Genomic DNA, 21384 nt, shown 5'->3' with positions numbered 1-21384 from the left:
TTACTTCTTTCTATTTTAAACTTTCTTTTCCCAACTGGCAGAAACTGAGACGTACTGTAGAAGCGCATTTGTGTAAATATTATCTTCCTTTTTAAAAAAATAAAATAATGTATTGGCTTTTCCTTAAGGGTATGCTTGTCTTGGGGACGCAGGTGGCGCTGTGGTCTAAACCACAGAGCCTCTTGGGATTGCCAATCAGAGGGTCGGTGGTTCGAATCCCCGCAACGGAGTGAGCTCCCGTTGCTCGGTCCCAGCTCCTGCCAACCTAGCAGTTCGAAAGCACATCAAAGTGCAAGTAGATAAATAGGTACCGCTCTGGCGGGAAGGTAAACGGCATGTTTCTGCCGGATCCCTTGGCCAGTAAAGCGAGATGAGCGCCGCAACCCCAGAGTCGTCCGCGACTGGACCTAATGGTCAGGGGTCCCTTTACCTTTATCCTTGTCTTATGTAGGGAGCAGTGGCTTGCAGCTTAAGTCTTTAACCTGGGGTAGCTTTGCAAGTATTGCTTGGATCAAATTATGGCACTTATGTTAATGAATGTCTTAAAAATACCAAACTATACAGTTGTATCTGCCAAGTACCATATACAGCGGTATCTTGAAACTCAAACGGCTTGGCTCCCAAACAAATTGGCTCCCGAACGCCGCAAACCCGGAAGTGAGTGTTCTGGTTTGCGAATGTTTTTCGGAAGCCAAACTTCCAATGCGGCTTCCGCTTGAGTGCAGGAAGCTCCTGTGGCCAATCGGGAGCCACGCCTTGGTTTTCGAACGGTTTCAGGAAACGAACAGATTAAGTTCGAGAACCACTGTAATGCATTTCAAGTGTTACAGCAGTGTTTGATTTATTGTTGGATATATTTCAGGGTTTTTTTCTATATTTCCCTCTGTTGGCTTCAAAAATTCTCAAAATGTTTTATCACTACAGCAGGTAGGACTTTTGTTTCTGTGAGGGTCTGCTGTTCAGGGGAATAAAGGCCTAAAGCAGTTCTCTGGGTTGTGGCCAATTTCCCATTTTCTCTGTTGCCCCCCCCCCCATTTTGTGGATTAATGTGGCTGTGAAGATTCCTCTTTAACCATCTAAATGGTGAACCTTTTTGTTTCTCCCCTGCCCCATATCAGGACCCAGACACGAGAACGTGGCACCATTACGTATATCAGCCAAAATATCTTGATCAGCAGAAAGCGGAGGAGCTGGAACGTGAAAAAAAGTTAAAAGAAGATAGCCCCAGAAAAACACCTAACAAGGAAGCCTCCTTCTCCAGCATTCCTGTCTCATTAAACAGCATTAAAGAGGAGCCTAAGGAGATCAAGCGTCCCGATTCCCAATCGCTGGAGGAGAACAAGATAAAAAATGATGATCGAAAGACTCCTGTGAATTGGAAGGAATCCCGGGGCGCCAGAGTGGCGGTTTCCTCTCCAATGACTCAGCACCAGTCGTATATACAGTACTTGCACGCTTACCCTTACCCCCAGATGTACGATCCAAATCACCCTGCATACCGCGCTGTGTCTCCCGTTCTCATGCACAGCTACCCAGGTGTGTACTGAACGCTGCTAGATAGACATTAACTGGGCCGTAGCTTTATCTATTTTGACAGTGCCTGTTAGCAGCGAAGGAGAATTAGAAGCTTCACAGATGACATTTGTTTTGCAAAGTTCTAGGAGCGAAATAAGATTTAACACAAGCTGTTACTGTTTTTTTATGAACTGTCAACATTCCCAGATAACAGTTTCCACATCCCGTGTCATTCGGCTGCGGCCATTGCACTGACAGATAGTTTATTGCCTATAAAAATATCCTAAGCACTTACTGTCAGAATCATTATAGTTCCTATTCCTTTCACTTAAGAGGGACCCATAAATGTTTGAATTGGCTCTAAGCTCAACCCTCTTTATAACCTCCCATTCATTAGGTTGAATTAGCTGGGGTGGGGCAGGAGATCAAAGCGCACGGGTGCAATTTTAGTAATCTGAATTGGATGCATTTGGAGTGGCCTGCCCCCAAATGTAAACAGTAACGTGATACGGCATTTATTTATCTGCAGGGGCCTATCTCTCGCCGGGATTTCATTATCCTGTTTACGGAAAGATGTCCGGAAGAGAAGAGGTGGAAAAAGTCAACACCAGCCCTACTATCGGCGTAAAATCAACCACTGAATCGAAAGCACTGGATTTGTTGCAGCAGCACGCCAACCAGTATCGCAGCAAGTCTCCTGCTGTAAGACATCTCTTGTTACCATTTGTACACTTTGGGGGTAGTCAGGATTGGGGGGCAAGAGAGGACACACCGGTGATATACTTCTGAAACAGGGCTGGGATTTCAGCAGGGTTCCATATGTACTTATTCAAGCGCCTTATTTCTTAAGCCCACCAGGTCTTTCTATAGGATCCCCCAAAGCCTGCTCCTTCAGAACCCCTACTAGAAGCATTGCTGAAGCCCATGGTTCCCAGTCTCCATGCGCGGTATCATAAAATAAAGCGCATGAGACATTGTCCATGGATGTTGGGTGCCTCCTTGACCGATAATTATACTGTAGCTGTGCAAACAGGAAACCATTTATTTATTTATTTATTTATTTTATTTATTTATATACTTCCTGAAGCCAAAATATGCTTCTAAGCCGCTTCCCGTTATAAATTTTAAGAAATGACGGGTATGGATCATCTGGTTTTCTGCAAAGCCTCTTTATAGACCAGAGTGCACTGGTTTAGGTAGAAATTCAGATGTACGGACAGGTGGCTCCATGGCCCAGTTCGCACATCGTTAAAAGCAAACTATAACAAGCCTGGAGAGCTCGGTTGGTTGGAACGTGGTGCCGATAACGCCAAGGTTGCGGGTTCGACCCCTGTATGGGACAGCTGCATATTTCTGCATTGCTAGGGGTTGGACTAGATGATCCTCAGGGTACCTTCCAACTCTATAATTCTATGCTGGTGTACCCTGCTGAAAAGTCCTTGCTGTGCTCCTCCCTCACCACTGCTGTTGCTACACCACCAGGAAAAATAGCCAGAATCTGCCTTGTCACAACAGTCAGACCTGGGGTTAAGAGTTGTTTCCTCCAATATGCTAAGACAGATTGTTTGTTCAGAGAGAAACAAATCCAGATTCAGCCAGCACAACAAGCCAGAGTCTGGCTTATTACCTAGTGGCATGTCAGGAACGGGGAAGGAGCACAAAAATAACTTTATCAGCAACGTGCACTGAAGCACATTCAAATTAAACCATAGTTTGTTTTTTAACTCGGGTTAATGTGTAGCACAGACCCTATATGTTGCATTATAACAGTAACTTCTTATTTTGCAACTAATAATAAGATAAAGTTAAGGAGGCAGGGAGGTTAATTTTAAATTCTATATTGTTTCTGTATGAACTGGGCAATTATTTTACTTACCCTTCCCAAGGTACAGCATAGAGTTTAAGCTAACTAGAACATACACATGCATACCAGAAGGGATTCTCTTCCAAGCATATTTCCCAGTTTCCCTATCCAAGCGTAAAACAATTGTGTGTTTTTAAATAAGTCAGGCCGCATTTTAATTGCGGGAACAAAAGCCGCTTACTCCAACCTTCAATTAAAGCAGTTAAAAAAAAAAAAAAAGCCTTGCAGACCAAGGGAGGCAGCCTAGTGAGAAATGAAATCTGCTGAAATGTAGACACAGGCTGAGTCAGAGAGAATACGGCAAACCATCATGCGATCTTCAGATTGTGATCTTCTGTGTCCTTAAGTGAAGTACTTACTGTTTGGATGCCTTTTTGTTTCCAGCCTGTAGAAAAATCTACATCTGAGCGCGAAAGGGAAGCGGAGAGGGAGCGAGATCGACATTCCCCTTTTAGTCAACGGCATCTTCATACCCATCACCACACCCATGTCGGAATGGGCTACCCACTAATTCCTGGTCAATATGACCCGTTTCAAGGTGAGCAGCATCTTCCTGTTTGGAATCATTAAAGTGGCTGAACTTGACAGCCTTGGTTCACACGTAGCACTAAACCACAGTTAATCTACCAGGCTTTTCCAAACTTGGGTCTCCAGCTGATTTTGAACTACAATTCCCATCACCCCTGACCACTGGTCCTGACAGCTAAGGATGATGGGAGTTGTAGTCCCAAAGCTGCTGAAGACCCAAGTTTAGGAAACCCTGATCTAGACTGGTTAATGAAAGCAAGCTTTAGTCCCCCATGGTGTGCAAGTTGGTTAGTTTCCATTGATTATAGTTAAATCTGACTACAGTTTGTCCAGGTTCAGATATATGGAGAAGCAGCAACTGGCCTAAAATGGAAGAAAAAGTTTCTGAATGCCTCCCCAAAGCTGAAGCAAGGGGAGGAGCGGGCAATACACAACACTAAGGCTCGCTGGCACTCATCCTCACAACAGTGAACCATGGTTTAGCATTACATGAAAGTGCAACATTTCCCCATGCTTTTAGAAATAAGACATCTCTATGGAGAGGGATAGGGACGCGGGTAGCGCTGTGGGTTAAACCACAAAGCCTAGGGCTTGCCGATCAGAAGGTTGGCAGTTCAAATCCCCGTGATGGGGTGAGCTCCTGCCGACCTAGCAGTTCGAAATCACGTCAAAGTGCAAGTAGATAAATAGGTACTGCTCTGGCGGGAAGGTAAATGGCGTTTCCGTGTGCTGCTCTGGTTCGCCAGAAGCGGCTTAGTCATGCTGGCCACATAACACAGAAGCTGTATGCCGGCTCCCTCAGCCAGTAAAGCAAGATGAGCGCCGCAACCCCAGAGTCGTCCGTGACTGGACCTAATGGTCAGGAGTCCCTTTACCTTTATGGAGAGGAATAGGGGATGTGGGTGGAGCTGTGGTCTAAACCACAGAGGCTAGGGCTTGCTGATCAAAAGGTCAGCAGTTTGAATCCCTGGTCCCTGCTCCTGCCAACCTAGCAGTTCAAAAGCACGTCAAAGTGCAAGTAGAAAAATAGGTACCACTCCGGCGGGAAGGTAAACGGCGTTTCCGTGCACTGCTCTGGTTCACCAGAAGCGGCTTCGTCATGCTGGCCACATGACCCGGAAGCTCCCTCAGCCTATACAGCGAAATGAGCGCCGCAACCCCAGAGTCATCCGCAACTGGACCTAATGGTTGGGTCTCTTTATCTTTATGGAGAGGGATATAATATTCCAAATTAAGTTTCCTTAATTTTTTGCATGACTACTTGAAAAAAAATGGTCAGCTTCCTTTATGTACAACATTACCTATAATGGGTACTTCAGATTTCAGCATGACCTTACATTAAACTGATAAGAGACAGCCAAAGGATGTTTTGCTTTGCTTTTGAGGGGGGTGGGTGGAGCATTTTCTGCCAATTACCTAGTGCAAGCAATATAAAGAGTGAAGACTTTTAAATCTAGGAACCAGCCCTACCTGGGGATACCAAAGATTGAACCTGGGAGCTTCTGCATACAAAGCAAATACAGTACCACTGAAGTATGCTTTTGGAACGCTTGGGCATAAGAAAAGGACACAGCACTCAGTCTTAACATTCTCCCAGCTCCAAAATTAGGACTGTGTTTATTTAGAGAAGTCCTCGACTCCCTGTTAATGGAGCCGCAGATGGGTTCACAGTAAGATACACAAGCGAGCTTCCCCCCCCCCCCTGCTGCCCCAGCCGTCTAGCAATATTAAAAGGAGATTCTTCCCCTATGCAGAAAAGAGCCACTGTAGTGTTTGCAGCACAAATGGCATTAATTCATTATGTTCACTTGGCGCCTCTGCAGTTCCTTTCTTTCTTGGAAGTCCTGACTGTTTCAAAATGCAATTCAATGGCTCCATACGCCTTATGGGATACATTATGTGCATTCGAAAGGAAAAAAGTTAAAATGATAGCTATTATGAAAGTATTATGTTCTGAGTAGCTACCACGCTGTCGCCGCAACTCACTGTGACTTTTGATTCTTGTTGTTTCCCGGTGCCTATTATTTCTACTGAGCTTCCTATTCAGGAATTCATACAAGCCATTTAGCACCATGCAGTGCGGCACTTGGAAAAGAATACAATAAGGTGGGAATGCCTTCTTCCCCTTACAAAATGCCTATTAGGTGGAATCGGAAGAAGGCATGCTGGCTAAAGGAGGGCAGGCAGGCGGGTTTTCCTCCTTCTGCTTGCCTGCAATTATTATGTATGCCTTCTGCACAAAGTGTGGCGGGGCTGTTGTGATTCCGTGTCTTGTTAAAACGGGGGTCTGTGGCGATTCCTGACTCCCTCGAGTACCCACCAGTGGAGGAAATCCATCCATTGAGATATACTGTTTTCACCTTTTCCTCCAGGGCTGACCTCTGCTGCCCTCGTTGCCACACAGCAGGTCGCTGCTCAGGCATCTGCATCTGGTATGTTTCCTGCACAACGGAGGTAAATATCCTGCAAACCTCAAAATTATACGCGTAACAGGCATCTTAATAGGGAGGCGGGGGAGCGCACCGCAGTGTTTTGAGGGTGGAGGTCTACATAGACTTCTTAATGGGCAGGTGCTTTCTTCGGTTTATAGCAGCATTACTCACGCTAACGTTTTGCGTGGAGCTGTTTCCGTCACGTAGATAATTGATCGCGGAACCAGACTATGTTCCCTTGAAATAGGTGTACATATACCGCATTGGCCCGAATATAAGCCACACTTCCTCTCCCCCCCCCCCCGGAAAAAATCCTACCGTGAAAAGTTAAACACGCGGCTTAAATTCGCGACCTTACACAAATGGGCTTTTACGATATCGCTGCTGAAACAGACTTACGGCAAAAAGGAACAAGAAAATGTTCTATTGCCGATTTGCAATTGTAGCAATTGAATAGCGATTTTAGCGATTGTACGGTAACTTTTTGTCAACCGCAGCGATTTTCAGCCTGTAACCCAATTTTAAGGGAGCGGCTTATATTCGGGTATTGTCTTCTTTTCTCCCCCCCCCCCTTGAATTTTAAGGGAGTGGCTTATTTGCGGGTACAGCTTATATTTTGACCAATGCAGTATATTGCCCCTTATGTCAAAGCAAACCATTTAGAGTTTGCAGACTAATTTTTCTTTGTGCGTGTGCATGCACACCCTCTTTAAACCAAATGTGCATCTCTTTCTGATGTCTTCTGATATTTGTAAGAAGCCATGCGCTAGTAGAAAACTAGTAGCAGCGCTTTCACATTGCATGTGACGTGCGTTTCTTTGTAAATTATTTATCTGCGTTCAAATAGGATTACTTTTCAACCTTTCAAAGGAAATGGAAACCTTATATATAATTAAATGCAAGTTAATTCGGTGCAGCTTTTAATGACCCAGACTATCCAGTGCTGCTATAACATAATTTGTGGGGGGGGGGGGGCTGCTCTCGTTTACTGAGATTGTTGACATGAATTAATGAGACTGCATTGTTCTGAAATAATCCCTGCCTTTCTTTTCTTTTTCAGAGAATGATAATTTTGGAAATGTGCATCGTCATGTGACTGGATCACATGGGAAAAAAGCGCTTTATTACAGACATCAGTTCCATGGTGTTAATTTGAAATGCCTTAATGGCAGGCAAAAACCAGTCATTTCATTTTTGTAAATTGCAGATTTTTATCACAGAGTAACAAATGTTGCTGTATTTAGACTTCTGTTTTTTATATATATATGCTTATATAAATATAAATATATATATAAATATATATATATATAAATATATTCTTTACTTTTTGTATCGGTAATCAGGCTCACACAGAGAGTCTGCTGCTAAGTTGTAAACCACAAAGTAAATGAAAAGAAGTGTGTTGTCTTGTTTGGAAAACGTTAACCACAAAAGGTTGTTTGTTTCTTCTTTTCCTTCCTTTGGCTTTTTTAATTGTAAATAACTAACGTTACGTATCTGTGTGCCTGAACCTTGCATACCCTTCTAATATTGCCCACAACCCTCAATAGAGGTTAACTGTGACGACGACGACGACACTTTGGTACAATTTAGATGTCTATTTGGTGGCTCCTATTAAGATGCATCAGTGTAAAATGTTACTGTATTAACTGTCTCATTGTAATTGTGTATTGTGAAGAATATACATTTGGAAGGCATGGGGTTGCCAGTACCACAAAAACTGTGTTGTACATAATGTACAGGTTTTAAATGGGGAAATAATGAGCATCTGTGAATAATGAAATGTCCTTTTTTATAATCTTGAATGGCAGATAACCCAATAGCCTGCATACCAGAAGACGTCTGTGATTGTTCTATTACTTGAATAGTCCTGCAGTCTTTTTTTTAATGTTTACAATTATCCCGTTTTAGAAGAGAGACTTTAATGCCATTGCCTGGTTACTTGTTTTATGCTGTAATCTAGTTTATTTTATGTAAAATGTATATTGAATGCTTTCATTTTTATACCTGCCTTAAATAATTTGGCAATCAGAATTAAAAAAAAAATGCTGTTTTTGTACTTTTCTGGTGTCGCACAGTTGATTTACAGATCCTTGGGCTTAAGGGCTCCTTCTAATGTTCACATATTGAACTCTTGACTGAGATTTGAGAAAGGGTATTTCAAATGCACTCTTTCTAGAAAAAGAGGTGCCAGAACTCACCATGAACGCCTCCCTTGTTCTCTTATAATGAAAATGGTGCCCATCTGAGATGTGCCGAAACTGAGTTCTGGCTGAGGGGGGGGGGAAGCCCTGGGTGAGGGAGGAGAGATGGACCCCACTGGCCTATCACACTTGGCTCCTTAGCTTAGAGCTTGGGATCAGTAATTCTGGAGGGGGGCTAAGAGCTACTAGGATTCTTTGAAACCTGGCACCACACTAATATCAGACTTGTGCAGTCTCCGCCCGCCCCCGCCCCCAGTTTACAAACAGATTAGGCCACCCAAAAATAAGATGGTGGTTTCTACAAAAACGTTCATCAGCTATATGTACCCTGAGATGATTGGGGGTGATCCTCACTGTCCTGAATTGGATCACGTGGTTAATAAAGCTTGTTGGGGCAGATCAGGGCACCCCCCAATCTTACATGTAGCTCTGTTCCCTTATTTCCACAAAAAGATATCAAACACAGAGAATCATAGAAGGGAAAGGACCCCAAAAGTCGTCTAGTCCAATGCCTCCATGACAGATGCCCATGGCCATATCCTTCTTACTTTTTCCTTCAAGGATGGTACTCTAGGAAAAGGGGGGGCAGCAAGAAAAAAAGAAGAAGACTTTCCCACTTTTTTATAACAGTAAAATTCACCTGACGTGTTAGCTCCTGGATCTACTTCCCTGAGCTTTGGCAGATTTCTTACTCAGGAACACCTTCTTCGTGCCCCCAGTTTTCAAACGGATTGCCCCCTCCCCTCCCCCAAAGGGGACGAAAAACTGGAGGGGAAGAGGTGTGATTTCTGTTTTTCCACCCCCAAATACCTTGCGAGGAGACTGCTGAACCTAATCGTCTGAACTTTTCCCGGTTTCATCCCCTCAGAAGTTCTCTTGCCTGCAATATGTATCTGGCAGAAGATAAAAAGCAGAGACTTTAGAACAAACATGCACATTAAAAGTTCCTTGCGTGAAAACCTCTGAACGGATCTACCTTGAATTTGACAGGGAGGGGTCTTCTGCCTCCAGATTTCATTCACTTATGTGACCGGGGGCGGGGGATACAGCTATTATTAGTTTTCCCCATTCTGCCATTCCCCATTCTGCCATTTCTTTACTGTATATTCTGGCGTATAAGACTACTTTTTAATCCAGGAAAATCTCAGAAGTTGGGGGTCGTCTTATACGCCGGGTGGAGAATCTGCGGTCGAGCATATCTGAAACTCTATATTTTAACTGGAAAAGTGGGGGGGGGGTCGTCTTATACGCCCAGTCATCTTATACACCAGAAAATACGGTACTTAATCCTGATCAATACCCCTCATTCCCCCACTCCCATAAGGACTAATAGCGGCTGGGGAGGGAATATTTTGCTTTAAAAATGGTATGGGGGAAAGGTGAGTTAAATAATTCCACCAGCGATACCGTTCAACAAAGAGGAGGAGATCCAATTGTCGATCTTCCATATCATATCTGGGGAAGAGCAACGAGAGTTTTCATCTGTGAAACAACCACCAACTCTTATCTGGTCAGTCCCCACAACTCTCTCAGTGTAGTGGAACCTCGGTTTTCGAGTGTCTCGAAAGCCAAAGGTTTCGGAAGCTGAACCCCAAAAACCCGGACATAATTGCTTCCGTTTTCGAATGCGCCTCGGAAGTCAAATGGCTTCCGCTGCGTGTTTTTTTAATTTTCTCAGTGGATTTTGCCAACCACCCATTGCTCCTTGATTTTCGAACGTTTCGGAAGTCGAACCGTCTTCCGGAACGGATTACATTCGAAAACCGAGGCTCCATTGTACTGATAAAAATGGCAGGTAGCACTCCAGCTTTGCAGTGGCAGCCATACCCAACTGAGTGTTGAGTTATTGAGCCTTGGTTGCATAAGCCAAGTAGAATCAGCTGAAGTACATAATGTGTGCAGTGAACCAAAGAACTTTGTCACCGGTTTTGCGTATCCCAAGGGGACTTTGGGTGTTGAATCTCTCAAGCAGCCTTTCCCCATGCAAAGTAGTTCTGCATTGTCAAAACAAAGGGGACCTTCAAAAGGAATTGCTATGGTTTGCTGGCCCGTTGTTCAAGGAGAAGGCCATTGCTTGTGTTCCAAACCTTAGTCATGCATAAAGCCTCAAGCCAGGTGTTTGCAAGTTGCTGTTCTATTACCTGGAATGCTTTTAAATTTCAACGCATATCCCCAAAAGTTGCATTGACACTTTGAGAAGCAGCTTTTATTGCTGGGCAATGAACCATTTGACGCAGAACCGGTACAGGCAGTTTTCTTTCAGTGGATTCCTATGAACTTCTTTCAGCGTCACTCCAAAGGCCTTTTGAATTTCTATAGCATTCTCCCTTAATTATATGATTGCTGTTCTTTGAGCTTTTGGTTAGTAGAGTAGAGCTTATTTATTACGTGGAATATAATGCTACAGAATTTGTTCGTGAAAAGATAATGGAGCAGCAATTTCAGCTGAAATATATCTATGAAGAAAGCAAAGTGAATAAGGATACCAGAAAAAGACATGAGGGAGGGGGATCATGGCCTTGTGTAGCAGTCAGTCATTTCCTTTCTTCAGTGTTGCATCAGTGGCGTGCGAATGTATTGCCCCTTGAAAAGCAACTGCAAGGAGGCCATTTTGGATCAAAACCATAGAGTTGAAGGGGGTTAACCATTTATTCCATACTTATTCCCCAATGCGCATCATTCTCCCCCTCCCCAGAGTTGCTGTTAGCCATGGAAGGAAAAAGGCAAGGCACCCATTGTGCCTATATGTTTTGTTTTCTCCTCTTAATTGCAGCCTGGGGGCAGGAGGGGGAGATTTGTATTGGGACCACTGTGCAGGAAGAAGGTCTTCCTCCATGAAATTAGTTACCAATAGTAAAGATCCCCACCTCCTCACAGCTGTATATGACTCTTTCTCTCTAGGGCTTTTCCCAAGCAATCGGAGACAGTGCCGACATGCAGCCAATCTCTCCTCTGCCCTTTTCATGCCTCTCCTGGTTCTGGGGGACAGGGGAGCTTGTCTCAGCAGGAGGGGGAGACACCTGTGATTCTTCTCCAGCCTGACTCATCTCTGCCTCTTGAACTCCTTCCTCCCACTGGCCAGCTTTGGCTTCTGATTCTGGACTTCTCTCTGCCACGGATTCTCCCAGCTCACTGAGGCCTCCTCTTTCCTAGGGATTTCAAAGGCGGAATTGACGTCTGGGGGGAATTTCTGAAAGGTGGCGCTTTGTCTTGAAATATGGCAACCCTATCTTTCCAGTCTTCTCCCTCCTCTCCCTGTGACCACTCATCATTGTCCCACCACCATTCCCTGAGCTTGGAGCCTTCTTCCCTTGGTGGTTTCCCAGCTGGTTCCTCCCACCATTCCTCTGTGTCCTGCCAGTCCATTACATACTTCAAGGTTTTTTGCCACTTACCCTAGAAGTAGAATGCTTATTGTGGGGTTTCTAGATTCAGGTAACTTGTGTTAGCCAAAAAGAAACAGCAGTGAAGGAATGAGATTGTCTCACCAGAGTGGGCCATGCTCTGGTTATCTCCCACTTGGACTACTGCAATGCGCTCTATGTGAGGCTACCTTTGAAGGTGACCCAGAAACTACAACTAATCAGAATGTGGCAGCTGGACTGGTGACTGGGAATGGCCACCAAGACCATATAACACTGGTCCTGAAATACCTACATTGGCTCCCAGTACGTTTTTTGAGCACAATTCAAAGTGTTGGTATAGTTTCATTCAAAAATTGTACACTTTTAAGGCTCTACTGATTTCAGTGGAAGAGGCTGATGCATGAGCCTCACTGTGCATTGAATTAATTAGTGTCCAATGTGCTTAACTGATGAGAGTATCATGTCAGTACTCAGGTCACACCAGACTTGGAACCTAGCTTTTAGAGGGAGTAGTTTCTGAGATCACAATCGGTTTTCCTCTAATATCCAGAACAGTATCAGCATATTTGGGAAGGCTTCGGGTTACAAACTCCGCTAACCCGGAGGTAGTTACCTTGGGTTGCCCCAGGATGAGAACGGAAATCGCACGCCGGCAGCAGCAGGAGGCCTCATTAGCGAAAGCACACCTCAGGTTAAGAACGAACCTCCAGAACTAATTACCGGTAAGTTCGTAACCCAAGGTACCACTGTATCTTGCATGAAGCTATAGCTGCCTGCTTGAGCAGGAACAAGCAGGATGAGGGTGCACTGCAATATTTTGTTGCAGGTCCCATTTGTTACCAATAGAAGAGCACCCTTTATGCCTCCTCCAATATTTCTCCAGTGAGAATAGGGGTGTCCTACCATACCCTCCAACACTTCTCTGGTGTAAATAGGGACGTTCTAAGGGACGAGGGTGGCGCTGTGGGTTAAACCACAGAGCCTAGGGTTTGCCGATCGGAAGGTCGGCGGTTCGAATCCCTGCAATGGGGTGAGCTCCCGTTGCTCGGTCCCAGCTCCTGCCAACCCAGCAGTTCGAAAGTACCTCAAAGTGCAAGTAGATAAATAGGTACTGCTCCAGTGGGAAGGTAAACGGCGTTTCCGTGCGAGATGAGTAAAAAGCGAGATGAGTGCCGCAACCCCAGAGTCATCCGCGACTGGAACTAATGGTCAGGGGTCCCTTTACCTTTACCTTAGGAGCCAGAGATATATCCTTTTTTCAGCAGGCTGATGCCCTCCAAGGCCCTGACTGTTTATAAACCTGTTGCATGTGGGAGGGGATGGGTTTGTGCCCCAGGTGTGTTTCAGTTCATTAGAGTTTATGTTCTCTTCAAATGTTTTATGTTGTTCTGATGGGTTAGCTCCCCATCCCCGCCATCAAGATGCAGACATCTGGTTGCTGAACTTTAATGGCAACACTTGTTACGTTATCTTGTTGAAGGATCAGTTCTGGCTCTTTCATAAAGGCAAGATACTGCACACCCTGCACTTTTCCAGTGCGTTGCTATTGAAAAACCGGCTTGTGCAACATCCTGCTTTGTAAATTGGCTCTTCCCGGACAGCGCGTCTGCTCACTTTAGTGCTTAGTACAGTACACCAAATCAGTGCCAGCCCCTACACAGCAGTCTCTATACTGCAATATGCATTTGTGAAATTTGCATTTGTGTGTGCCAGCTGTGTTTGCCATTGAAGTGAATGGCCGGGCCTTGGAATGCATGCAACTTTCAAAACTGGCACATGGGAAAGTGTGCAAGAAAAGCGCAAGGTGAACAAAAAAACCCTGAAATCTCCAGTAAATGCAGGGTACATGGCAATAATGTGCAACATTTTAGGCACAACACATTCATTATTTTGTAGTGTTATTGCAGCCTTATTTGCCCCTACGGGTTCCCATGGTTGCGCCCGGTGAGAAAACATGGGAGCAGAAAAGACACCTGAGGCTACTGGCTTCAGAGAGAGAAAGATTTATTTTCTGCATGCAGAGGTACTTCGGTGTTTAGATAGCCAAGCAAGTACAAAACTAGTCAATTTTCAGACAGTTCTTATAGACAGTTCTCTGGCTCTGCCTCTTGTACATCCTTGTCCATTTAAGGAACATTTCCTGTTGTACATTTCCTGTTGTACATATAAGGCAAAAGGACATTTAGCCCTGAGTTGGTTCATGCGCACTCCAGCAAGGCCATCCTATCTGTCACCAGTTCCTCTCTGTGCAAGGTCAGCCTTCTTCTGTTATCTCCAGACTCTTAAGTCATAGCTTGCCAGAAAGAAATGCAATGCAGATCAAAGTTCACAGCTTTACAGAGAGGTTTCATAAAGAAAAGCTTAACAGAGGCACTTTTATACTTCTGGACTAACAATACATTCAGGTAAATATATACAGGTTAGCTAATTAACCCCTTCCATTATTGCAACTGCAGAGTTCTGTACAAAATTCCCTAGATAGGTGCCTTTGTGACAGGCATATATTTGCATACCTCACCCTTCCATTTGCTGTGTCCCCCTTTGAGCTCTGTATAGCATAAAACATGCTCTGATTGCATTGTCTCGCAGGCAATGAGCTTTCTTTTGTACTTAATGTTGCATTTAACTTGAGCGCTCGCAGTAACACTCATAAATGGAGAAGCAGAGAGAGACGGGATCACTCTGATTCTCGGTGTGTGTGAGCTGGAAGTTCTCCAGCTGCAGTGGGTCCCAAAACTTCCCCACATCCCATGGACCACTTGAACATTGCTGAGGGTCCTGGCAGACCACTTAATGGTTTTTCTACCTCTTTTAGCAATAGTGATATACACACTGTGCTAGATGCTGTGTGGTTTTACTTCTGTGTTTATGGCTTCCTTTGTTTCTCATAGATTGTGTTTTATTGTATTATAATCTGAATTGAATTCAAACTGTAGGTGCTCTTTACAGATGTGAGGCAAGCCACCTGAATGAAGCTGGTGGAATTTGCTCAGTGGTCCATAGGCCACTTTTTCTGGGCACTTTTCCAAGGGAACTGTTTTTGTGACAAACGTGCAGTCATTCATTTGTTTTGGGGGATCCAGATATATTCCCTTCAGGTAGAATTTCTGTGGCTGGGATACAGGTATGATGATGTTCCATACTTATCTGAAGGAGGTTTTAAAAATGATAAAACGCAAATTCAAAATTTACAGAACACATATAGGCAACATACCATTATGTGTGCAGATGAGGAAATAAATGATACATTTTCAGCCAACCAGAATGTAACAAACATCTGTAAAAGCTTTTCTAATAAAAAGGACATTGCATCTTACTGACACTCGAACTACAATGTCTGCTAACTGAGGAAATGCAGTTTTTAAGTAAAAAGGCTCAGCCTTTTTGGGGTATATATATATATATATATATATATATATATATATATATATATATATATATATATATATAATCTTCATATACTACAAAATGGAAGATATGCTCCTTTAAACAAGGCTTTTCACAGCAAAAGGAACTGACCTGTGAAATGATTCAGAATTTCCACCCCAGAACTGTCCTTTCCACTCTTGACAAAGCTCCCCTCAGCCATTTGGAAATGTGCCATGAGCAGCTTCCCAGTACTATATACCGGTAATTAAGGTATTTGCAGGTTTTTGCAGATCCTGTTTAGATTATTTATGGTGGGTTGGATCAAGAGACTCTATGTGTAGAATTCTGCTCACAGAACACAGAGGAGATTTTTCTTATTGCTCCTCCCCCTGCAACTCCATGCGTCCCCTCAAAATGCTGTATAGGTTGGCTGTAATAATAATAATAATAATAATAATAATAATAATACTCTGCCCATCTGGCCGGGTCTCCTAGCCACTCTGGGCGGCTGCCAATAGAACAGGGGTCAGCAAACTTTTTCAGCAGGGGGCCGGTCCACTGTCCCTCAGACCTTGTGCGGGGTCATATTTTGGGAAAAAATATGAACGAATACCTATGCCCCACAAATAACCCAGAGATGCATTTTGAATAAAAGCACACATTCTACTCATGCAAAAACACCAGGCAGGCCCCACAAATAACCCAGAGATGCATTTTAAATAAAAGGACACATTCTACTCATGTAAAATCACGCTGATTCCCGGACCGTCCGCAGGCTGTATTTAGAAGGCGATTGGGCTGCATCCGGCCCCCGGGCCTTAGTTTGGAGACCCCCACAATAGAATATTAAAAACATGATAAAACATCAAACATTAAAAACTTCCCGATACAGGGTTGCCTTCAGATGTCTTCTAAAAGTCAGATAGTTGTTTATTTACTTGTCATCTGATGGGAGGGCATTCCACAGGGTGGGCGCCACTACCGAGAAGGTCCACTGTCTGGTTCCCTGTAACCTCACTTCTTGCAGTGAGGGAACCGCCAGAAGGCCTCGGAGTTGAACCTCAGTGTCCGGACTGAACGATGGGGGTGGAGGCACTCCTTCAGGTAAACTGGGCCGAGGCCGTTTAGGGCTTTAAAGGTCAGCACCAACACTTTGAATTGTGCCCAGAAACGTACCCCCTTATATAACAAAGAATGAATAAAATCTATCAAACAACAGACACAACTTTGTATATTAGATATCTCTTACACTCAAGAACAAAGTAAAGACCCAAGTAGATTCATGCATGTATTGGATCCCTGGTATCCTACCAGTTGGCTGGGGCTGGCATGGGTTGTAGTCCAAAACCATCCAGAGGGAGCCACATTGGTAGGGTTGCCATACGTCCAGAATTTCTGGGATTCCAATGATGGAATTAGTGTCCGGGGGGGGGGGGATTTTGGGAAAGGCAAAGTGTCTGGGTGGGATTTTGAAACTTTCCCAAAGCTCAACAAATCGGGTTCTCACTTGGGAGAGCACGCGTTGCAGTGGGGGCTAGCAAGACACCTCCCTGGTAGCTGGGCAGGTTTGGTTAGCTGCCCACAGCTCTTATAGTTCCCTGTGAGTTGCTGAGGAGAATTGAGTGTATCAATGTTGTGATGGACAGCCCAGCATCCTTTATATTGCCCTGCAAGCAGGGAGATCCTCCTCTTGGCTGCGTGCTTCGGATCACCCACCCTCCCTCCCTTTATTTTAGGCCTCTGCATTTGACCTTGCAACTGCCTGTCATGGGGTCATCTGCTTTTGGGGCAGGGGCCCAGTAGGAATTTTGTCCATTTGGCTGATTGGCTGTTGCCATTTGGTTTTCGCCTACTGCAGTAGCAACTAGTCACAACTTGTAAGGTTGGCGGTTAGGCATTGGTTCTTGTGTTGGTTACTGGAAGGGTGGACCCCCCCTTCCAGAAAGATGATGGTGCAGGGAATTCCGTTAAAGGAATCCAGGGGCTCAACATGCTTTTGTCCGAACCCCCAGTAGGGGGACAGGGCCACGCAAGAGCCCCTGGGACCTCTGGGGAGAGGGAGGGCTCTGCTCCCGGCCTCCTTAACTCTCCCCAGATGGCATTCTCCCATCGCTGACTGAAATTCAGCTCTGTCCCGGTGGACAGCTAGTCTGAACTATGCAACCACTCACATAATTTGTATTTTAATAAAGTTGTGGCCTAAATTATTGCCAAAAACCCAAACAAAAATTATGTATCTAGTGTGAATTTTTGGGGGGTGACCTGGGGACCTCAACACGCAACTATCTTTGGGCGATTTTCCAACTTCTTTGTGTCTGGATTTTCACTTCTTGAAATATGGCAACCCTACACATTGGGAAAGTCTGCCTTGGAGCAATCTCTCACCTCCCCAACCAGTATGTGGAGCCATATCTCACAACTATCACTTGCAGCAATATTGTGCAGTAGATAAAACGCAATTGAGTGTGCACAGATTAATCATCCTGAAAAGTCCTTGCCTATACAAGGTAGAACCTGATTTTCTGGATGTTGTACTTGTGCTTGTAAGCTTCAGGCAGACAGAATGAATTTGCCCTTTGCTGAACAACCCCTCTATAAGAAGGGGAAAAACACTGCCGTTACAACGCAATGGTTTCAGCAAAGCCATCCTCTCTTCTCTCATGCGTTGGGTAGACAAAGACGCTTTTCCATTGGGGGCAAGGAGTGGGAGAATCGATACTGTACTCACACTAATGTTTGCTTGCATGAAATATTGACCACAGTCACGCTGCCGGTTTTACATGAAGAATTAAAAGCAATTTCAATTGTTTGAAAGGTTCTAATTGTTCTCTCTCTTCCCGCCTCCCTTTCTGCACCATGCCGAAAGAATAATAACAGGACAAACTGAAATCCGGGCTCTCCAGTTATTTTATAACTGGCACTAACAAATCTCACCAATTACAGAGTCTATTCTATAAGCAATGAAAGTGTGGCTCCCAATTAATCTCGTGTACCTCCAGGCAAGGTCTAAATCAGCTGGATACAGCTAAAGCAATTTGCACCCAGCTAAAAGCAAATTGGAAAATAAGTGTTCCCTGCGCCCACGTATCTTCCCAAGCCAAATGCACAATCAGTATTCTGGCGCAGGCCCTTGGTCATGTTATTTGCAGCTATCAATTTTAATTATAACAATTATTGATTAGTTGGGAAAGTGAATAATCTAATGTTCCAATGAACTCCAGGGAGGCTCCCGGGGTCTCTTTTCTTCCATCATGCAACGCAAGTCCACTATTCTTTTTTGTGTGCTGGGGGGGGGGGGAAACAACAACAATCAGCCGGAGTCCATGCTTATACTCCCCAAGGCTGTGTTTTACAAAGCTGTAGTTAAGGCTTCACTTGTGTGAACTTTCCACCCAACCTGCATTTTAAAGCTTTCAAAGCTCCCGCTGTAACAACACGTTGAGAACTGAATGACAGCAAAGCGTGGCTAAGTCCAGAAACTGAAGCCAGCATTACAGGGGAGATTGTCAAAGGCATAAATGGGAATTAGGCAGCCAATTCCTACTGACATACAAGATTGCTCACCTCTGTGCCATTTCTGCCTCTCAGAAGGCGCTCTCCAGCCATCTCCAGTAATTCCCCCTGCTGTCATCTTCCAGGACTTAAATGAGCGGCCTTCTTATAGAGGTGCTGAGCATCAAGGACTCCCAGAAACTAAATCAGGTTATATCATGTCAACTCCTGCCAGATACTGCCCTCTCTCTCTCTCTCTCTCTCTCTCTCTCTCTCTCTCTCTCTCTCCTGTATGTGTGTGTGTGTGTGTGTTGGTGGTGGGAATTGCAAGTCATTGTCATTTTTGTTATTGTTTTGTTATTGTTATTTTGTTATTGTTTTGTTATTGTTTTGCTCACCCTTCCTCCCCAAATACCAGCCGAGCTCATTACATTTATTGCTGTTCCCTCATTAAAAACACGGATCACCTAACCTCCAATATTTCTGTGATGAAAATAGGGACGTCCCGCTGTGGTCTAAACCACAGGGCCTAGGGCTTGCCGATCAGAAGGTCGGCGGTTCGAATCCCCGCGACGGGGTGAGCTCCCGTGGCTCGGTCTCTGCTCCTGCCAACCTAGCAGTTCGAAAACACATCAAAGTGCAAGTAGATAAATAGGTACCATTCCGGCAGGAAGGTAAACGGCGTTTCCGTGCACTGCTCTGGTTTGCCAGAAGCGGCTTAGTCATGCTGGCCACATGACCCGGAAGCTGTACGCCGGCTCCCTCAGCCAATAAAGCAAGATGAGCACCGCAATCCCAGAGTCATCTGTGACTGGACCTAACAGTAAGGGGTCCCTTTACCTTTACCTTTATTCCAGAATAATAATAATAATAATAATAATAATAATAATAATAATAATAATAATAATAATATAATTTTATTATTTATACCTTGCCCATCTGACTGGGTTGCCCCAGCCACTGTGGGTGGCTTCCAACATATATAAAAACAATATGAAACATTAAACATTTTTTTAAAAAAACTTTCCTATACAGGGCTGCCTTCAGATGTCCTCTAAAGGCGGTATAATTATTTATCTCCTTGGCTCAGGGTTTGCATAACTCCATATCCTCCAACATTTGTCCAATGAAAATAGGGACATCCTACCATACCCTCCAACCTTTCTCTGATGAAAATAGGGATGTCCTAAGGAAAAGCAGGACGGCTTCTGTAAATCTGGGACTGTCCCTGGAGAACAGGGACACTTGGAGGGTCTGGGATCAGATCAGGATCAATTCAGGCAAAGGATCAATTCTGTTTGCAGTGGCAGCCAGCACTGGATGCCCAGAGCTTTGTGAGATATACATCAGTGCGCTCAAAAATGGTTCAGTTTTACATTGCCCAGGGAACCCGGATTACCAAGTAGTACTACAGCAAAATAACTACCGTATATACCCGAGTATAAGCCGACCCGAATATAAACCGAGGCACCTAATTTTCCTACAAAAACCTGGGAATGCTTATTGACTCGAGTATAAGCCGGTTCACCTTTGCCGCTGTGGAGGAGGAGGAGGAACGAGCAGCCCGAAAGCAGCCCTTTGGGCTGCTCCTTCCTCTTCCTCCTTTGCCAAGTTTGCATTTATGCAAGCAGTTCAGGTATGGAACAAGCTGCCTGGGGAGAGTAAAGAACCGCCATTCTTGTACGCTTCTTAAGGAATGGTTGACTGGGGAGAGCGGGTGGCGGCACAAGCGGAGAGAAAGGGCTTCTTTCTTGCCGCCCCCACCATCCGCCTCACTCGAGTATAAGCCGAGGGCAGCTTTTTCAGCACAAAAAATGTGCTGAAAAACTAGGCTTATACTCAAGTATATAGGTAAATCTATTTTATACAACTTTAGAACCATGTCTGCTGCCTCCAGTTCTATTGGTGATGTCCTTCTTATGTGAAAGGACTTACTCTGGCTGCTCTGGGTAACCTAGGGCCTTCACCCGTGCTGATAATATCACCGGTTTGATCCCTGTACAGGACAGCTGTATATTCCTGATGGGGGTTGGACCACAGGGTCCCTTCCAACTCTATGATTCTATGGTTCCCATTTGCTTATTTGTTTAGATCTTCAGAGAATGTCCTATTAATTATGCAATGGCTTGCAGAGACTCCTTTTTTTGTCAGACTGGAGGAGGGACTTTCCCATGGTATCCTCCACATGGATCGATCCACCAATATTCAGCTGGCACCTACTGTGAGGAACATCCACCATCTCTTATATCATTCCTGGTTACTATACAGTGGAACTTGGGTTTTCGAACACGCCTCTGAAGTTGGAAGGCTTCAGCTGTGTTTTCTTCAATTTTCTCAATGGAAATTGCCGACAGCCTTTTGTGCCTCAGTTGCCGAACGTTTTGGAAGTCGAACGGTCTTCCAGAATGGATTGCATTCCACAACCGAGGTTCCACTGTAATCGTCATAGGTGGTGTTTATCAGATTGTTTTGAATGTACAGGAAATTGTTTTTTTAATTCTTCTTTCATACTGAATTGTTTTCTTGTACATCACCTTGATACAGTGGTGCCTCGCTAGACGAAAATAATTCGTTCTGCGAGTATTTTCGTCTGGCGATTTTTTCGTCTAGCGAAG

The 21384-nt window shown here is 44.5% G+C and overlaps 1 protein-coding gene across 5 annotated transcripts in view; it reads left to right on the top strand.

Moving 5' to 3' along the window:
• ZNF608 (zinc finger protein 608) overlaps positions 1-8398 on the top strand; it is a 120834-nt gene extending 112436 nt beyond the window's left edge. For 4 of the 5 annotated variants that reach the window (XM_033164615.1, XM_033164613.1, XM_033164614.1 and 1 more), the window contains 5 exons: positions 1119-1536; positions 2045-2217; positions 3764-3917; positions 6280-6361; positions 7400-8398. In XM_033164615.1, coding sequence (XP_033020506.1) covers positions 1119-1536; positions 2045-2217; positions 3764-3917; positions 6280-6361; positions 7400-7406 — 834 coding nt within the window. In that variant the 3' untranslated portion in view covers positions 7407-8398. Of the gene's footprint in view, positions 1-1118; positions 1537-2044; positions 2218-3763; positions 3918-6279; positions 6366-7399 lie in introns of those variants that run through there. The other variant, XM_033164616.1, reaches the window with a different exon arrangement.
• Positions 8399-21384: the final 12986 nt, after the last annotated feature.

The sequence above is a fragment of the Lacerta agilis genome, chromosome 11, assembly GCF_009819535.1.
Source record: "Lacerta agilis isolate rLacAgi1 chromosome 11, rLacAgi1.pri, whole genome shotgun sequence".
Taxonomy (NCBI): Eukaryota; Metazoa; Chordata; class Lepidosauria; order Squamata; family Lacertidae; genus Lacerta; species Lacerta agilis.
This window is presented reverse-complemented; position numbering and strand designations above follow the sequence as displayed.